The 19,260-nt window shown below is 48.8% G+C and overlaps 1 protein-coding gene across 2 annotated transcripts in view; it reads left to right on the plus strand.

Annotated features, from left to right (window-relative positions):
* LOC149450162 (charged multivesicular body protein 3) overlaps positions 1–19,260 on the plus strand; it is a 76,824-nt gene continuing 57,564 nt past the window's right edge. Inside the window, exons 1-3 of one of the 2 annotated variants that reach the window (XM_089692301.1) lie at positions 1–182; positions 8,249–8,513; positions 14,345–14,484. In XM_089692301.1, coding sequence (XP_089548427.1) covers positions 8,288–8,513; positions 14,345–14,484 — 366 coding nt within the window. In that variant the 5' untranslated portion in view covers positions 1–182; positions 8,249–8,287. The remainder of the gene's footprint in view (positions 183–8,248; positions 8,514–14,344; positions 14,485–19,260) is intronic. The other variant, XM_089692299.1, reaches the window with a different exon arrangement.

Genomic DNA, 19,260 nt, shown 5'->3' on the forward strand with positions numbered 1-19,260 from the left:
TGTCCCCGCCCGCTCGCTCGCACATACACAGGAGCGGGGTCGGAGGTCGCGCTGACGTCACTGCTGTCTTGTTGCTCAGCTGATCGGTAAACAGCCGCAGCGGTGACAGCTCGGAGTTGGAGGGGATGGAGCGGGAAGTCCAGCAGGGCAGCGCCTGAGCCACCTCTCCTGGCACCGATCAGGTAGGTGTAGGGGGCAGGAGGAGGTAGTGGCGGGGGCTCATAACGTGCCTTGGGGGGGCCTGGAGGATCAGCCACCGCCAGGTGACCAGCCCCTGCTCCCCCCAGAGGGCCCTGACCTATGGGCACAGTGTGAGGGGTCACCCCCGGGGGATGGGGCTGGGGAGTGGCTGATTAGAGCCTGACTTCAGACAACGTGAGACTCCGCCTGGGGTCCGCTACTGCCTGGGACTTCATCAGGAGGATTTCCCACCACTCAGTGACACCAGGACGAGGAGGGAGGAGGGGGGTGCAGGAAGCTGTAAGGGGGTCAAACCTTTTCCATGACTGATGACTTTCCCATCTCTGTAGCCCCCCCCCCTGACTGTCCCGTCCCTGTAACCCCCACCCCCACACATTCACAACCCTGCTACTTTCCCATCCCTGTTCCTCTGCAGCCCCCCCCCCCGACTTTCCCATCCCTGTTCCTCTGCAGCCCCCCCCCGACTTTCCCATCCCTGTTCCTTCCCCCCCCCCCCGACTTTCCCATCCCTGTTCCTTCCCCCCCCCCCCCCCCGACTTTCCCATCCCTGTTCCTTCCCCCCCCCCCGACTTTCCCATCCCTGTTCCTCCCCCCCCCGACTTTCCCATCCCTGTTCCTCCCCCCCCCGACTTTCCCATCCCTGTTCCTCCCCCCCCCCCGACTTTCCCATCCCTGTTCCTCCCCCCCCCCCCGACTTTCCCATCCCTGTTCCTTTCCCCCCCCCCCCCGACTTTCCCATCCCTGTTCCTTTCCCCCCCCCCCCCCGACTTTCCCATCCCTGTTCCTTTCCCCCCCCCCCGACTTTCCCATCCCTGTTCCTTTCCCCCCCCCCGACTTTCCCATCCCTGTTCCTTTCCCCCCCCCCCGACTTTCCCATCCCTGTTCCTTTCCCCCCCCCCCCCGACTTTCCCATCCCTGTTCCTTCCCCCCCCCCCGACTTTCCCATCCCTGTTCCTTCCCCCCCCCCCCCCCGACTTTCCCATCCCTGTTCCTTCCCCCCCCCCCCGACTTTCCCATCCCTGTTCCTTCCCCCCCCCCCCCCGACTTTCCCATCCCTGTTCCTTCCCCCCCCCCCCCCCCCGACTTTCCCATCCCTGTTCCTTCCCCCCCCCCCCCCGACTTTCCCATCCCTGTTCCTTCCCCCCCCCCCCCGACTTTCCCATCCCTGTTCCTCCCCCCCCCCCCCCGACTTTCCCATCCCTGTTCCTTCCCCCCCCCCCCGACTTTCCCATCCCTGTTCCTCCCCCCCCCCCCGACTTTCCCATCCCTGTTCCTCCCCCCCCCGACTTTCCCATCCCTGTTCCTCCCCCCCCCGACTTTCCCATCCCTGTTCCTCCCCCCCCCCGACTTTCCCATCCCTGTTCCTCCCCCCCCCCCGACTTTCCCATCCTTTTCCTTCCCCCCCCCCCGACTTTCCCATCCCTGTTCCTCCCCCCCCCCCCCGACTTTCCCATCCTTTTCCTTCCCCCCCCCCCCGACTTTCCCATCCTTTTCCTTCCCCCCCCCCCCGACTTTCCCATCCCTGTTCCTCCCCCCCCCCCCCGACTTTCCCATCCCTGTTCCTCCCCCCCCCCCCGACTTTCCCATCCCTGTTCCTCCCCCCCCCCCCGACTTTCCCATCCCTGTTCCTCCCCCCCCCCCCGACTTTCCCATCCCTGTTCCTCCCCCCCCCCCCCGACTTTCCCATCCCTGTTCCTCCCCCCCCCCCGACTTTCCCATCCCTGTTCCTCCCCCCCCCCCCGACTTTCCCATCCCTGTTCCTCCCCCCCCCCCCCGACTTTCCCATCCCTGTTCCTCCCCCCCCCCCCGACTTTCCCATCCCTGTTCCTCTCCCCCCCCCCCCGACTTTCCCATCCCTGTTCCTCTCCCCCCCCCCCCCGACTTTCCCATCCCTGTTCCTCTCCCCCCCCCCCCCCGACTTTCCCATCCCTGTTCCTCTCCCCCCCCCCCCCGACTTTCCCATCCCTGTTCCTCTCCCCCCCCCCCCCCGACTTTCCCATCCCTGTTCCTCTCCCCCCCCCCCCCCCCGACTTTCCCATCCCTGTTCCTCTCCCCCCCCCCCCCCCGACTTTCCCATCCCTGTTCCTCTCCCCCCCCCCCCCGACTTTCCCATCCCTGTTCCTCTCCCCCCCCCCCCCCGACTTTCCCATCCCTGTTCCTCTCCCCCCCCCCCGACTTTCCCATCCCAGTTCCTCTCCCCCCCCCCCCGACTTTCCCATCCCTGTTCCTCTCCCCCCCCCCCCCGACTTTCCCATCCCTGTTCCTCTCTCCCCCCCCCCCCCGACTTTCCCATCCCTGTTCCTCTCCCCCCCCCCCCCCGACTTTCCCATCCCTGTTCCTCTCCCCCCCCCCCCCCCCCGACTTTCCCATCCCTGCTCCTCTCCCCCCCCCCCCCCGACTTTCCCATCCCTGTTCCTCTCCCCCCCCCCCCCCCCGACTTTCCCATCCCTGTTCCTCTCCCCCCCCGACTTTCCCATCCCTGTTCCTCTCCCCCCCCCGACTTTCCCATCCCTGTTCCTCTCCCCCCCCCGACTTTCCCATCCCTGTTCCTCTCCCCCCCCCCCCCCCCCCGACTTTCCCATCCCTGTTCCTCTCCCCCCCCCCCCCCCCCCGACTTTCCCATCCCTGTTCCTCTCCCCCCCCCCCCGACTTTCCCATCCCTGTTCCTCTCCCCCCCCCCCCCGACTTTCCCATCCCTGTTCCTCTCCCCCCCCCCCCGACTTTCCCATCCCTGTTCCTCTCCCCCCCCCCCCCCCCGACTTTCCCATCCCTGTTCCTCTCCCCCCCCCCCCCCGACTTTCCCATCCCTGTTCCTCTCCCCCCCCCCCCCCCCGACTTTCCCATCCCTGTTCCTCTCCCCCCCCCCCCCCCGACTTTCCCATCCCTGTTCCTCTCCCCCCCCCCCCCCCGACTTTCCCATCCCTGTTCCTCTCCCCTCCCCCCCCCCGACTTTCCCATCCTTGCTCCCCCCCCCCCCCGACTTTCCCATCCTTGTTCCTCCCCCCCCCCCGACTTTCCCATCCTTGTTCCTCCCCCCCCCCCCGACCTTCCCATCCTTGTTCCTCCCCCCCCCCCCCCCCGACCTTCCCATCCTTGTTCCCCCCCCCCCCCGACTTTGCCATCCCTGTTCTTCCATCCCTCCTCTGAGCCCTTCTCACCAAACTCGTGAATGAAGGACTAGCCAATCTAAATCCACGCTGTCACGTGCGTAACAATGCCACGCCCAGCTGCACCCTGCACAAAGATTTTCCAGCTAATGGACTACAATCCGTGTACTGGCAGCCTGAGAGCAATTGTTACTGGGTCAGGTTAATTACGCAATTAACCCTTCACATTGCCACCACCTCTTTTTTTTTTTTTTTTTTTTTTTTTTTGTACAGAGAAAGAGGAAACTCTGCAATATTAGCAATAACACTATGATGTTTGAATAAGCGTCGGTATACCACTGTCACCGCAGGCAGCGATATACTGAAGTTTAAAACACACACACAGTAGCGCACTTCAGAGGCAGGAATTCGTAGTTTGCATTAAAGGCTTTAGAAACAGTTCAACACTTTCAGAAAGTAAGATTTATTACTAAAAGGTCAAAAGGGTGCAATAAAAATATTTACAGAAAAAGATGTAGCCAGTATATATAAATACAGGGAACAATAGCACAGCAAAAAGATAACAGAGAGAAGTTAGAGGGTTAAAGTACTTGCCACATGTCCTGGGTTAAGCAGATCAGGTTTTAGAGCAAAGGATTTATCTCCCACTGTCAGTTTCGATGTTAAAACAGGAGATTCTTCAACTCTCACACACACCGCTCAACTCAGCCTAGCTTAGCTTTTCTAGTAATTCCACAGAGTGTCTCCCTGGAGCAGTAAACCAATCGCCTTATTTGGGGAGGGAGGTGTAGGTGGAGACCTAAGTTAGGACCAAGAAACACTCATAGCTTCTATTATGATTCATAACTTACTCTCAGGGCATTTAGCAGCCGTGCCCCTAGTAGATTAATATGCAGACGCATCTGCGGAACAGTTAGATATGAAATATTTGCGTGAATGGTTCAGGAGATGTAATCTTCTGCTCTCCGGTATGTGTCAGATAAGGGGTGCAACATGCCAGGAGAATGGTCTCAAATTGATCCAGGACACCATTGCCATCAGTTTCCTGTCTGCTAGGTCACTCACAGGTCTAGCTGAGCCATGATAGTTGCACCCAGGCGTCTTACCGTAGCTAGCTGCACCCAAGACTGACGTAACCTGCTTTTTGGCCTGGGGGGTAGGCCAGGTCATAATTGCCTCAGTCTCCCCATTCCCAGACCTCTGGTGGTCTCTTCCTACCGGTGGTTCCCATTGTTGAACCACTGACATGCCCCTCTGACAGTTACCATGTTTAACTGTCAGACCAGGCACGGGCAGTTTGTTCCTGACTATTGACAGGGGTCCAAGTGGCTCTTCCCAGGGGTCCAAGTGGCTTCTCCCAGACACGGTCGAACACTGCAAGGCCCCTACAGTGGGCAACTGCACGCAGTTCCACTATACACTGTAGGTCATTCCTGACCCCTGGGGAGGTGGTTGGTGCGTTCTCAACCCCAACTAGCTTTCCCGTGAATTCAGGCCAGCCACATGGGGTGGTGAAGGCTGACTCGTCCTGAGCCTTCTTGGGTTAGAGATGGTGGCCCATACCCTCTGCTCAGGTCCATGATGGTTAGACAGCGGGCACCTGCCAGATGCTTCATTACCTCCTGGGCATGGGGTAGGCCACAACCACAGGGCTGGCGCTCACTTTTCCAAGATCCTCACAAAGCCTGGTCATCTGATTCTGTTTGGGGATCGAGACTACCGGGGATGCCCAGACTCTGCGGGACCCCTGGATTCCTGACTGCGCCATTCCCTCTGTTTCTTTGGCCCATTCAGTCTGCACCTCCTGTGAGATGAGGTGGGCCGAAGTCATGAGGGAAGGATACACCCTGCCGTCCAACTCGTGAACAGCATGGTGAGCTCTCCCCGGGTTTCCCTGAACCCAGACACCATCTATCATAGGCCTTGCCAGCAGCTTCTGTACTTGAATGGAAAGGAAAGGTGATTGGAGCTGAAGGCCACAGCCCCCTCTCTGAGATCCGATGATCCACGCCAAGGAGGCCCTTCACACTTCCAATCCAGGTGTGCTGTCACTACCTCTGACATGTGTTGGTCTGCCTGGTGGTGGGGGAGGGAATCTAAGCCAGCAGTAGGGGGAGGAGGTTTCCTCCCTAGCTTCATATTCTCTCCACACACCCTGACAGGCCAGATCAGATGACATGCTTTCAGGCCCCAAGCCCCCTGCTGGTAGACCATTCATTTCACCATCCCTGTCAGGCCATTGTTTACCTTTCTCAGCAGGGAAGCTCACAGCTAGCTGGCTGCTGAAGTCCACGTGTGGATCGCTTTTCAGTGCTGCCTTACCCATGGGACTACAAGTACCAGCCGGCTGTCCAGTACCATGCAAGGACAACGGCTGGGCGCTTATCAAGGTAGCATCCTCTGTGCCTGGGTAAGGAACAGAAAGGGTACAATAAAAATATTTACAGAAAAAGATGTAGCCTATAATATATATATATATATATATATATATATGGTAATGGAACAATAGCACAGCAAAAAGATAAGAGAGAAGTTAGAGGGTTGAAGTACTTGCCACATCTCCTGGGTTAAGCAGATCAGGTTTCAGAGCAAAGGATTTATCTCCCACTGTCCGTTTCCACGTTAAAACAGGAGTTTCTTCAACTCTCACACACACCGCTCAACTCAGCCTAGCTTAGCTTTTCTAGTAATTCCACAGAGTGTCTCCCTGGAGCAGTAAACCAATCGCCTCATTTGGGGAGGGAGGCGTAGGTGGAGACCTAAGTTAGGACCAAGAAACTCTCATAGCTTCTATTATGATTCATAACTTATTCTCGGGGCATTTAGCAGCCATGCCCCTAGTAGATTAATATGCAGACGCATCTGCAGAATGGTTGGATATGAAATATTCGTGTGAATGGTTCAGAAGATATAATCTTCAGCTTTCCAGTATGTGTCAGATAAGGGGTGCAACATACCAGGAAAATGGTCTCAAATTGAGCCGTTCGAATATGAGCTCCGTGTTTATGTGAGTCTTCCATAATTCAAGATATGAAATCATAGGGGAAAATGGATGTTGAATGTGGTGTCTAGTTTATGACTTATCTGGAATGATGGGGGGGGGGGGGGGGCACCTAGCTAGCTATAGCCAGGACACCCTCCCACTGAGTGTGTTGCCTGTGATCTCTGCAAACGCACACCGACCACATGTCACTCAACAGGATGTGGGGATGAGGACAGAGGGAGAAAGATAACTATACAAGATGGATGACCCCTTGCCAAAATGGAGGTTCGCATCCATCTCTGTGTGCATGATTGCTACAAACCCCCCCCCCGACTTTCCCATCCCTGTTCATTCCTGTCTCCCCCCCGTCTTTCCTATCCCTGTGTCTATTCCCCTCCCTGAAGAGAGAGAGGTTTTCAGAGATCGCCTAAAAGTGAGTAGAGTAGGCGATAGTCTGATAGATTGGGGTAGAGAGTGCCAGAGGATGGGGGAAGCTCTGGAGAAGTCCTGGAGATGAGCATGGGAGGAGGAGACAAGGAAGCTAGAGAGCAGGAGGTCATGCTAGGAGCGGTGTGTACGGTTTTGGTGATATTTGGAGACAAGATCGGTGATGTAATTTGGGGCAGAGTTATAAATGGCTTTATATGTTATTGTTAATGTTTTGTACTTTATCCGTTGGGCAATGGGAAGCCAGTGGAGGGATTGGCAGAGAGGGGTGGCAGATACAGAACGGTTAGTAAGGTGGATGAGTCTGGCAGCATACTTACAGCATATAATTAAATATATATGTATATGACTGACTGACAAACATTCGCACTGGCACAATGAAAAATCGCCAAAGCTTGTGTAATGTTGTTTCCTATGATCTAGGAACGATAATGCGGTATTGACAGGGCAACTCGCTTCTCAGTAATGAGTGAAGAATGTGCCCAAAGCTTGTGTATGCAGCTGCGTTTATAAACAGAGGTGTAGAAATAAGCATCTACCAATCCATCGGTGAAAAATGTTAGGTCTGTACAATGTGGGTCAACTGATCATTTACTGCTTTTTCTTTTTTTTCTTTTTTTCTTTTTGTTTGTTATTTTTATTCTTTATGGTCTGAAAAAAGGGGTATGACAGGCATGCGTCCTTTACCTACCTACGTAGCTCTAAAGTGACAATGAGACAAGTAATTTAAAGTATAACTAAAGGCAAAACTTTTTTTTAGTTTTGGACAGAGTAGAGATGGATTAGAACCCGTAAGTTTTGTGTTTTGCGTTTTTTTTTTTTTGTTGTTTTTTTTTTTGCTGTCTGTGCCCCTAATAGGGAGATTCGCTCTCTCTCTTTTCCTGTTTTTACCATTATTATTGAAAGTGGAAGTAAAAGAAAATCCAACATTTTGAGTTGTCCTCAGAAATGTAATAGAGGGGAAATCGTCCAATGGGGACACTAGTTCTGGTGAGCTGGGGCTCCCCCAAGGAATTCCCTTAATTTGCAGGGATTTACTCTCACTTCCTGTTTGGATATAGGACAGGAAGTGAAGGGAAATCTCTGCAATGGGACACAGATGGCCAAAGAAAGTCTGACGGGTTATAACCCTCCCATGCTGTATCCTAAATAAAAAAAAAAAAAAAAAGTTTGCCTACAGTTCTACTTTAAAAATGAAAGCTAGGCGCTGATTGGTTGCCATACACAGCCTCTCCAGACTTCATGTCTTAGTAAATTCCCCTCATGAAGTCCATTAGATAGAATTTTGTTTTATTGTCACTTGCATACCTTGTAGGTGAATCAACAAGCTGCTGCTCATAATTCTGACACGTGAGTCAACAAGTTAAATGTTGTTTAATTATTTTGCTGGAGAGCCTAAGGTGAGAAAAACGTTTGTAAGTCATAGTCACTCTAGAGCTTATGCATACAGTGAGGTTCCTGAGGTTTCAGCTGTTACTAACATTGTTTACAACCTGCTCTGTTCCTCTAGGGGAGGGCATCCAAATCCAGATCTGACCAGACCAGCAAGATGTGGCTCAAGCTGTTTCTGCTGCTCCTGTACTTCCTCATCCTCTTCGTACTGGCCAGATTCTTTGAAACTATAGTATGGTACGAGACGGGCATCTTCGCCAGTCAGCTAGTGGACCCGGTGACCTTAAGCTTCCACCAGCTGAAGACCATCCTGGAGTGCCGAGGCTTAGGATATTCAGGTCTTCCAGAGAAGAGGGATGTCCGGGAACTTGTGGAAAAATCTGGTAAGGCATGGTAAAGGTTGACTTGTGACATCATCTAAATAGGTGTTGTTCAGTGAAGGCACCCTGTAGCATTGTGCACAATCCTGGGGCACACCGGTCTGAGCGCTTCTTCACACATGGAGGTGCATCCAAGTGTGAGTGCTTTTCTGCATGTTCCTGCGTGTTGTGGTTTTTAATAGGCTCTATGCTTGGGGAAACATGCATAAAAAGTGCTGACATGATTTTTAAATCCCGACCCACCAAAATGTATGGTACTGTGGTACTATGCATTTTGGTGGGCCCAAATGTATAGAAGAATTTAGTGGCACCCCCATGCTTAGCATTTTTGTGCAGTGTGGGAAAACACTCCATTTCATATACATTATCATCGGTTGACAGGACGCAGGCGGCCGGCTTGCACAGCTTTCAGTTTTGCCGATGAGTATAGAGAGGAGAGAACTGTATGGAGCTGCGGGGAGTCCTCTCTCCATCCTCTCTGTACTCGTCGGCAAAACTGAATGCTGTGTAAGCCGTTCGATCTGTCCTTTTGGCAACCAATGACGTCCTCGGTTGACAGGGCATGGGCTGCCGGCTTGCACAGCTTACAGTTTTGCCAACGAGTACAGAGAGGAGGAGAGAACTGTATGGAGCTGCGGGGAGTGCTCTCTCCCTCCTATCTGTACATAGATTTTAACAGAGTAACCCTTTCATGACTGTAAAGGGCTATGTAGCATTTTGCCACTGTACCCCAGTTGAAAAATCTTGATCTAAATAACAGAGACCAACATATGGATGTAACCAGGGGCGGACTGACAACTCATGGGGCCCCCGGGCAATAGGGGATCATGGGGCCCCATGTCCTTGCCCAAACTCAAAAAAGCCTATGAAAAAGGTACCAGGGGCATCTCATGGGGCCCCCTACTGACCCCGGGCCCTTGGGCAGTGCCCGAGTTTCCAAATGGTCAGTCCACCCCTGGATGTAACAAACCGACTCCTGTCCTCACCAACCTGTGACAAAAGACCAGCCAAACTCACGCCGCACGGTCACTATATTGTTTTTAGCATACTGTCTCCCTAGCAGTGCAGTGTTACCATGGTGACACTGTACTACTTGGGGGGGTGATGTTTTTTGTTTTTTTTTTTTCCACTGATTGCTTTTTCACCCATAAAGGCTGTAAAAGCAATCATTTCTCCTTCTCTCTGACTGCATTGTTGCAGCCATTGAGAAATACTGTGAGAGCTGTGATTGGTCACAGCTTGTCACATGGTACAAGGCTGTTGTGAATAGTCTTGTACCATGTGACCTCTGTGATCATTCACAGATCTCACTAGTAGGAAGCAATGATGTCAGGAAGTGACATCTTGCTTACTACTATTCATGTGGTCACTGATTGGCAAATCAATGATCACATGAATTGGGACCTCAGACAGAGGTCCCGTACAGCAATCGGTGTTCCGCTGTGTCCTCCTGGACACAGCGGGCACCGGATCGCAGTGCCACGCACTCCCAGGGAGCGCACGCAGGTTGTAAATATGGGCACCGTTTATGAACGGCAACCCACTCCTGCACTGCTTCCGTCCGGCCGTTTATGTACATGGGCAGGACAGGAAGTGGTTAATAGGTCCTGTCATTCCCTTTTCTGTGATATCAAAGGGGTGTTGACCGAGACCATCTGACCAATCATCTGGTTTAAGAGATGAGTGCTGGGAGGCCACCACATTTATGAACAAGTCCCAAATACTGGTTTTTACACTAATAATAACATCTTCCAATATATGCAGGTTGCATTCTAGAAACTGGCAGACTATTCAATTCTATTTCGTATCCCGGGATACCAAACACAGAGTGCTTCAGATGGATCTGCCAACCAAGAGGGAGGAGACTGCTTTCTTCCCATTTGTATGTGCTAGGGTAGTCCTGTTTGACCTTAATTTATTCGGTATGATATTCCCCATTCAAATATATACCCAATGATGTCATCGGTTGTTAAGTGCAGGGTGGGTGACTTGCACAGCTTTCAGTTCCGTTAACAGTGGAAATCCTTAATGATCGGACAGTACCGGGCTGTATGTAATTTAGCTGTGGCATAGGCAAAGAGGGGGGCTTTGGGGGGGATTTGTGCTAGGTGGGGTAATTTTGGAGGAGGATTTGTGCTAGGAGGGGAGATTTATGCATTTAGGATTGGGGGGGGGAGTTTGTACAAGGAGGGGGTTGTTGTACTAGGAGGGGGATTTGAGGGGGGTTATTTGTGCTAGCGGGGGGAATTTTATAACCTACCGACCACTTAAAGCTGCTTTGCAAACTACATTTTAGGGCCACCAGGTACAGTGCGGTAAAGCACGTGGAATTACACATTCCAGCACCTCACCAAAATGCTGAGCCTTTTGCAGTTTCATGCAGGTGTCATTAATTCTGGCGGCGCAGCCACCAATTGCATGTATGTTTGTGCTAACTAAAATGCATAATACCACTGTACCATGCATTTTGGGGACTCAATTTAATAATCATGCCAGCACAAGCATAGAGCAGCCTAATAAAAAAAGAAAGCAACATACGGGAACACACGAAAAAACTGCTGGCGCTCTTACGCACCTTCTTGTGTGAACGAGCCCTCAGACTGGTGTGCTGAGGATTGTGCACAGTTCTAGAGGGTGCCTTGACTGAAAAAAGGATGAAAAACACTGCCTTAGATAATCTCGCACTGCAGAAATACAGCTATTGGGCTGAAGATTCAGGACGTGCGATACTATTTTAAAGGAGCAGTTCAAGGCAAATGGTACCCCTTCTTTTTTTTTTTTTTTTTTTTTTTTCAGGGTTTTGCTTTGGCACAAAGAACATTTTTAAATGTTCTTATAAGGTAGCAAATGTTCGGCTTTTTTAGTGTCTTCTTCAAGGATGTTTCTACATAAAACACAGATGTGATGCTTTTTGAAAGTACTTGTAGATCCAACACTCAAGCCACATATGGAATGGTTTATATTGCTCCAACTATTCTTTTCTCCTTTCCTGACTGGCCTAGTTCACTTGTTGGGCCGTATTGTTGCTTTAAGAAAGGCCCAGTCTTTGTAGCCACAAACATTCAGAGTTCCCACAAGGTGTTTGTATTGCCTGTCCTTAGATTCACTGTTGGTTGGTTTCACAGCTTCAGTTAAGTAAATCACTTAAGCAACAATGCAATCTCTCAAATCAATTTAAAGAACTGTGAGATAGGCAAACAAAATCACCCATTCGTACACCCCCTACACACAACGCTGAACAGTAAATACAATTTTGGAAATCCTTACCATTTAGGAGTAAAGTCTAATTGAATTTTCATGACCTCATCTCTGTAATTCAAAAGATAACCGCATCTGCTCTGCCAACGAGGAGGTATTACAGTTGGGATTACATCATATCTCCTCTCTCTCTGCAGTAAAAGGAAACGACAGTTCCCATCAACCACAGGGAATTGTAAGGAATGTGGGCGGGTACACTAGGCCTGTACATGTTCAATGTGTCTGGGAGTCTGTCTGCCCACTACTGTAAGTGGGGCTGAATTACATCATTGCTGTCTGGAGAAAGCATTACAGAAGGGGATGTGCCAATACCAGTGGCTAGGGGAATAGGAGACAGCCACCAGTCTAACAAACCGAAAACCAAAGAGATTTAATGGTTTGATTTGAAAATGATTAGGCTATGTCAGAGCAACTACTGAGTGAACCAGAAGATAGATGACCTAATCAGAGAAGTTTTCTCCTGGAGTTCTGCCCCCCTTTGGACCCAGGTTTTAGGGTACTATGGTTTTTTGCTAGCTGGACAGCCAATAAAATGTTATTCACTAAGGCAGTGCAGATTTTTGTGTTTACTATTGAACTGTATTTGAAATTATGAAGTTGAATATATGGGAATAATTTTGTATAACTTCTGTTTCTACACTCCCTAGAAATGCTTAACAGCGGACCTTAGTGTTACTAAATCCACAACAGTAAAATCAGTCTGTATATGCAGTAAAGCATGCTTGTTCTACTCACTGTGGAACCTAAGGGGTTAATCCTCATTGTGTAAAAAGGCTTTTTGATCCTGGCTTCCCTGATCCTCCCCTTCTACTGTCCCCAATCTATCTGCTGATAGTACAGAGGTCTGTACATGCTAATTTTTTAGTGTGTATTGCTAGAAAAGTCCTTTTTGGTTTTTTTTTGGTTTTTTTGTTTTTGTATTTTTTCTTTGGGAAGGGTGCATGTGCTCAGCACAGGGCCAATCAGCACTGTCCAGACAGAGAGTCAGGGGTTATGAAGCCTCATAGGACAGTCCTAGCAGAATGAACACTCCTCCTACTAGCTATAACCAGTGTTCGGCTGGACACTGGTAGAAATCACAAGACTGCTATATATTGCTGATGAAAAAAGGTATTTACAGTTTATATTTACTAAAATAATTGCATTTCCATGTTCTGTGTACTGTGGGAGACCAGATATAGTGAATGCAAGGCCCTGGGTTTAGTGCCACTTTAAAGTGATCATCAGATGGATTGGGGACAGTAGAAGGGGAAGATTAGAGAAGATGGGATCAAACAGCCTGTAATGCCTATGAAATGTGTTGGTCTTGGACCCTTTATTTCTTGTGTAATTTTTACAATAAAGTATTGTTGCCCAAATACCAGGAGCATGACAGGTGACTGATGTCATTTCTGTAAGCCAAAGGAACAGAGTCACAAGATATTCTGCTTAAAGTAAGATAAAAACTTGTTTATGGAATTGAACGTGTTTATGACATCTAGTAATGTCACATTAGAAGATAAGAACCTGTTTAAAGACGTCTACTTGCTTGAGAAGTTAGAAATCTAAGTGTAGGGTAGATGAGAAGAAGTTTAGGGTAGATAAGAAGCTGAACTGAAGAAAAATCGTGACTTTTCAGATAACGATGTGTAATCAATATGGTGGCTGAGCGTCACGTTTATTCTCGCGGAACCTTTCTGCTAGCTCCTCCTATAGTGGGTGTGGTGCCCACCCACTATTGGAAAGCTTCCAGAAAAATGGTTTTAAAAGCCGAGGGAGTCCATGCAAGACCGATAGGAAGCCCCCTAGTGGCCAGAAGACGCTCTGACGCTGGGATTCTTGCCAAGGCTATATAGGCTCATCAATTGGTCATGCTTACGGCTTCCCCGTGACCCCCTGGGCAGTATAGTTCTGATGGTATTTGTTCCTTCCCGCTTCCACATAGCTTTGGTAATGTATTCATTCTGTGTTGTGATGCTGTCAAATGATGTCTATTTCATGCTGTAATGCTCACATAATTATTGGTGTGTTTGCTATTATGCAGATTGTGATGACCATAAGATATATCCTCCTGTGTGTCGTGTGATAATAAAAGTGGAGGTTTTGACAGTGCAAGAGTATTGCAGTTGGATTCTGTTATTTCTTGGAGTGCCAAGTGAATGCTATGATGTGCCAAGGCACGTATTCATTGGGTAGATGGTCTTTCACATGCCTAGAATATGTAATGGTGTAACTGCTGATTTAAAAGTACCTGTATTGACTACATGTTGATTGTGTGCATCTTATATGACTTGCTTTTAGTTATTGCACCCAGTATTTGCCATTACACAGCCTTTTTACACAATGTGGAGGATAAACCCCTTGGATTCCAGAGTGAGTATAACAAGCATGCTTTACTGCATATACTGATTTTACAGTTTTTGATTTAGTAACACTTTCAATCCTGCTAATTGGTTTGTAACCATGTTTATACACAGTATTTCTGAATGTGCTTCATATTTTTTCACTTGTGTGTCCCCAGTGAATTTGAATTTATTTTGTATTTTGGTGCTACATTAGGTTTACTCTTATATCCTAATTCATATTGTGTCCATCAGGTGACTTGATGGAAGGAGAGCTGTACTCTGCCCTGAAGGAGGAGGAGGCCTCAGAATCTGGCTCCAGCACTAACTTCAGTGGAGAGATGCACTTCTATGAGCTGGTGGAAGACACAAAAGATGGCATCTGGCTGGTGCAGGTAGCTGGTGTATGTGTGTGAAGATGTATGTTTTGTGTAGATGCCTCTGGATTGAGTTACCTTCTGGTTGCTTCAGTTTTTCATGGGCTCCATAAGATATTGAAATCCAGGTACTTATGTCTCCTGCTATCATTGTGAAAGTGTCCACCTCTTTTTTTATGAATTACAATAGAGGAAATATACAGGTAGCCTGAGGCTGTAGTGTATTGGAACTCTGATAGGTAGATCCCATTGTTGGAGTCTGTGAGATTTAAAGAAAAAAAATAAAGGCCCTTTCACACTAGTCAGTTTTATCTTGCCAAAAGCAGAAGAAACATGCATGACCAATAAATCCTATGGAACTCTTCACACCAGTCATTTGTGGATCAGTTGCATTTTTAAAAGCCCTGCTTGCTGGATTTTTGGTGCTTGTTTGCTGCGGTAAAAACGCATCTCTTCATTGAAATTAATAGAAATCGCATCAAAAACATACCTGGTTGTGTTTTTGATGCATTTTTTTAAGTCACATGTCCTTTTTCCACAGGTGAAAAATGCTTTAGAATCACTGCAAAAATGGATTTTTGCAACCGAGCAGTGTAAAAGTAGCCTTAGGTGGCCAGCAACAAATACAGTAGCTCGACTAATAATCTCAGAACCAAAATATAATTTAAAAAAACCTTATTGTTCAATAAACCAAAACGGTTAAAATTTCAAATGAAAAAATGTAATATTGATAAACCAAGACAATTTTATGGCTTAAAACCAAATCCCACCAAGCGTTCACCCGTTATAAATCTGCCTTCCTAACATACACTTCCTCCCTTTATGCTGCCAAACAAGCCTACTTTGTCACTTTCATCAATACCTTCTCTTCGAGTCCTCGTCGGCTCTTCTCTACCTTAGTTCTCTACTTTCTCCGTCCCCACCGCCACCCAGCACCTCACTCACTGCCCACGAGATTGCAAACCACTTCCAAAACAAGATTGACGCAATTCGTAGGGACATCGCCACTACACAGACACCCACCCCACTTAGCATTCCTCATATCATACCTCCCTCAACACTCTCCTCCTTTGACCTCGCTACCACCGAAGAGGCCCTCAAGGTCTTCTCAGAAGCCCGCCTCACCACCTGCCCCCTGGACCCTGTCCCCTCGCAACTCCTTCGGTCACCCTCCTCCTCCATCCTATGCTCCCTCAGTCACATCTTCAATCTTTCCCTCTCTACAGGTGCCTTCCCCTCCCCTCTAAAGCACGCGCACATCACTCCCATACTTAAAAAACCCTCCCTAGACCCCACCAACCTAAACAACCTAAGACCCATCTCCCTGCTGCCATTTACCTCTAAACTCCTAGAATGCTTAGTCTACAATCGCCTGAGCTCCCACCTCACTGCCAACAACCTTCTCGACCCTTTACAGTCTGGCTTTCGCTCACTCCACTCCACTGAAACTGCCCTACTAAAACTCTCTAATGACCTACTAACTGCAAAAACCAACGGCCACTATTCAATACTCCTACTACTCTACCTCTCCGCGGCTTTTGACACGGTTGACCATCCCCTCCTCCTCAAAAAACTACACTCTCTTGGCCTCAGAGACTCCACTCTCTCCTGGTTCTCCTCCTGTCTATCGCAGCGCTCCTTCAGTGTTACCTATAACGCTACCACCTGCTCTTCACTCCCTCTCTCTGTAGGGGTCCCTCAAGGTTCTGTCCTTGGACCCCTTCTCTTCTCCATCTACACCTCTTCCCTTGGTCACTTGATAAACTCCCACGGCTTCAAGTACCATCTGTATGCTGATGACAAGCAAATCTATCTGTCTACCCCTCACCTCACCCCTTCAGTCTCCACTCACATCACTAGCCTACTAAGTGACATATCGGCATGGATGTCACTCCACTTCCTCAGACTCAACCTCTCCAGAACAGAGCTCTTAGTATTCCCCCCTGCCCGTGCCACCTCCACTGACCTCAACATAAATATCGGTAACACAATCATCAGTCCATCCCCTCATGCCAGGGTACTAGGTGTAATCCTAGACTCCCATCTGTCATTCCAGCCCCAGATCCAATCGCTGACAAAATCTTGTAGACTCCACCACCGCAACATCTCCAAGATACGACCGTTCCTAACCACGGAAACCACTAAGCAACTTATTCACTCCTTTGTCATATCACGCCTCAACTACTGTAACTCCCTCCTCATTGCCCTCCTCATCGCAGGCTATCCCCCCTCCAGTCTATCATGAACGCTGCTGCTAGACTCATACACCTCACTAACCGTTCTGTATCCGCCACCCCTCTCTGCCAATCCCTCCACTGGCTCCCAGTTGCCCAACGGATAATTCAAAACACTAACAATGACATATAAAGCCGTTCATAACACTGCCCCAAATTACATATCCAATCTTATCTCTAAATATCACCCAAACCGTACACTCCGCTCCTCGCAAGACCTCCTACTCTCTAGCTCCCTTATCTCCTCCTCCCATGCTCGTCTCCAAGACTTCTCCAGGGCGTCACCCATCCTCTGGAACTCCCTACCCCAATCTATCAGACTATCACCTACTCTACTTACCTTTAGGTGATCATTTGAAAACCTATCTCTTCAGGGAAGCCTATCCCGCCCTCTGCTAATTCTGGTATCCTCTACGCTTCCAACCACTCCATCCCCCAGAGTTTTACCTATTGTACCACTCACCCCTACCTCCTAGATTGTAAGCTCCAAGGAGCAGGGCCTTCAACTCCCTCTTGTATTGAACTGTATTGTTGCTGTATTGTCTCCCACTACAATGTAAAGCACTGAGCAAACCGTTGGTGCTATATAAATCCTGTATAATAGTAATAATTTTATTAGTGCTTGTGACCTCCATTTTATATTGTAAATGGTGATAGGGAGTGATAGTGGGGCACAGCAATTAATAATAAGTATAAAAATAAAAATGTCTCGTTTCCAGCTTGAGCAATTGTTGGCCTTTTGAATGTAAACAAGGAATTAATGATTACATGCTACTTGAAAGCTTCTACTATATGCATGCCAGTACCATGTGCTTCTGTAGCTTTATGTATTAATTGCTGGTTATGAACAGCTAGCCTTCTGGAATCATTACTGTTTACTGGAATGTTGAGAGCCCACCTAGACTCCTTTTTTCTGTCTTATTCATTCACCCCATAATTCTGCAAATTACTCATATGTCCTATATACACTGCTCAAAAAAATGAAAGGAACACTTTGAGATATATGTTCTCAAAGGGAAAAAATGTACTGGATATCTATACTGATATGGACTGGGTAATGTGTTAGGAACGTAAGGATGCTGCATTGTTTGATGGAAATTAAAATTATCAACCTGCAGAGACTGAATTCAAAGACACCCCGAAAATCAAAGTGAAAAAATGATGCAGCAGGCTAGTCCATTTTGGTGCAATTTAATTGCAGCAACTCAGAATGGTACTCCAGTAGTTTGTATGGCCCCCACGTGCTTGAATGTATGCCTGACAATGTTGGGGCATGTTCCTAATGAGACGATGGATGGTGTCCTGGGGTATTTCCTCCCAGATCTGGACCAGGGCATCATTGAGCTCCTGGACAGTCTGAGGTGCAAACTGCTGGCAGCTTTGGATGGACTGAAAAATGATATCCCAGAGGTGTTCTATTGGATTTAGGTCAGAGGAGCGTGGGGGCCATTCAGTGGTATCAATTCCTTCATCCTCCATGAACTACCTGCATACTCTCGCCACATGAGGCCGGGCATTGTCTTGCACCAGGAGGAACCCAGGAACCACAGCACCAGCATAGGGTCTGACAATGGGTCAAAGGATTTCATCCCCATACCTAATGGCAGTCAGGGTACCATTTGTCTAGCCTGTAAAGGTCTGTGCGTCCCTCCATGGATATGCCTCCCCAGACTTTCACTGACTCACCACCAAAACAATCATGCTGAATGATGTTACCGGCAGCATAACGTTTTTCACGGCTTCTCCAGACCTTATCACGTCTGTCACGTGCTCAGGGTGAACCAGTGGCGGACCTGCCAATTCTGGTGTTCAATGGCAAATGCCAATTGAGCTCTATGGTGCCTGGCAGTGAGCACAGGGCCCACTAGAGGACGTCCGGCCCTCAGGCCACCCTCATGAAGTCTTTTTCTGATTGTTTGGTCAGACATTCACACCAGTGGCCTGCTGGAGGTCTTTCAGTAGGGCTCTGGCAGTGCTCATCCTGTTCCTCTTTGCACGAAGGAGCAGATACCGGTCCTGCTGATGAGTTAAGGACCTTCTACAGCCCTGTCCAGCTCTACTAGAGTAACTGCCTGTCTCCTGGAATCTCCTCCATGCTCTTGAGACCGTGCTTGGAGACACAGGAAACCTTCTGGCAATGGCACGTATTGATGTGCCATCCTGGAGGAGTTGGACTGCCTGTACAACCTCTGTAGGGTCCAGGTAACGCCTCATGCTACCTCTAGCGCTACTGACCCTAGACAAATGCAAAACTAATGAAACACAGTCAGAAAAGATGAGTAGAGAAAGAAATGACAGTGGCCTCCACCTGTAAACCAATTCCTGTTTTGGGGGTTCTCATTGTTGCCCATCTAGTGCACCTGTTGTTAATCAGTTTCAGTTGCTTTGAAATTAACAACCCCCTCTGCTACTTAACTGACCAGATGAATATCCAAGGAGTTTAATTGACGTGATGCTACTAAAAAGTGTTCCTTTATTTTTTTTTTATTTTTTTTTTTGAGCAGTGGATATTCTATATCTAGTCCTATAAATATTAAGGGTCATAAAGATACTCCAACTT

Source organism: Staurois parvus, unplaced genomic scaffold (assembly GCF_062004578.1).
Source record: "Staurois parvus isolate SC_StPar_1 unplaced genomic scaffold, SC_StPar_1.0 ptg000581l, whole genome shotgun sequence".
Taxonomy (NCBI): domain Eukaryota; kingdom Metazoa; phylum Chordata; class Amphibia; order Anura; family Ranidae; genus Staurois; species Staurois parvus.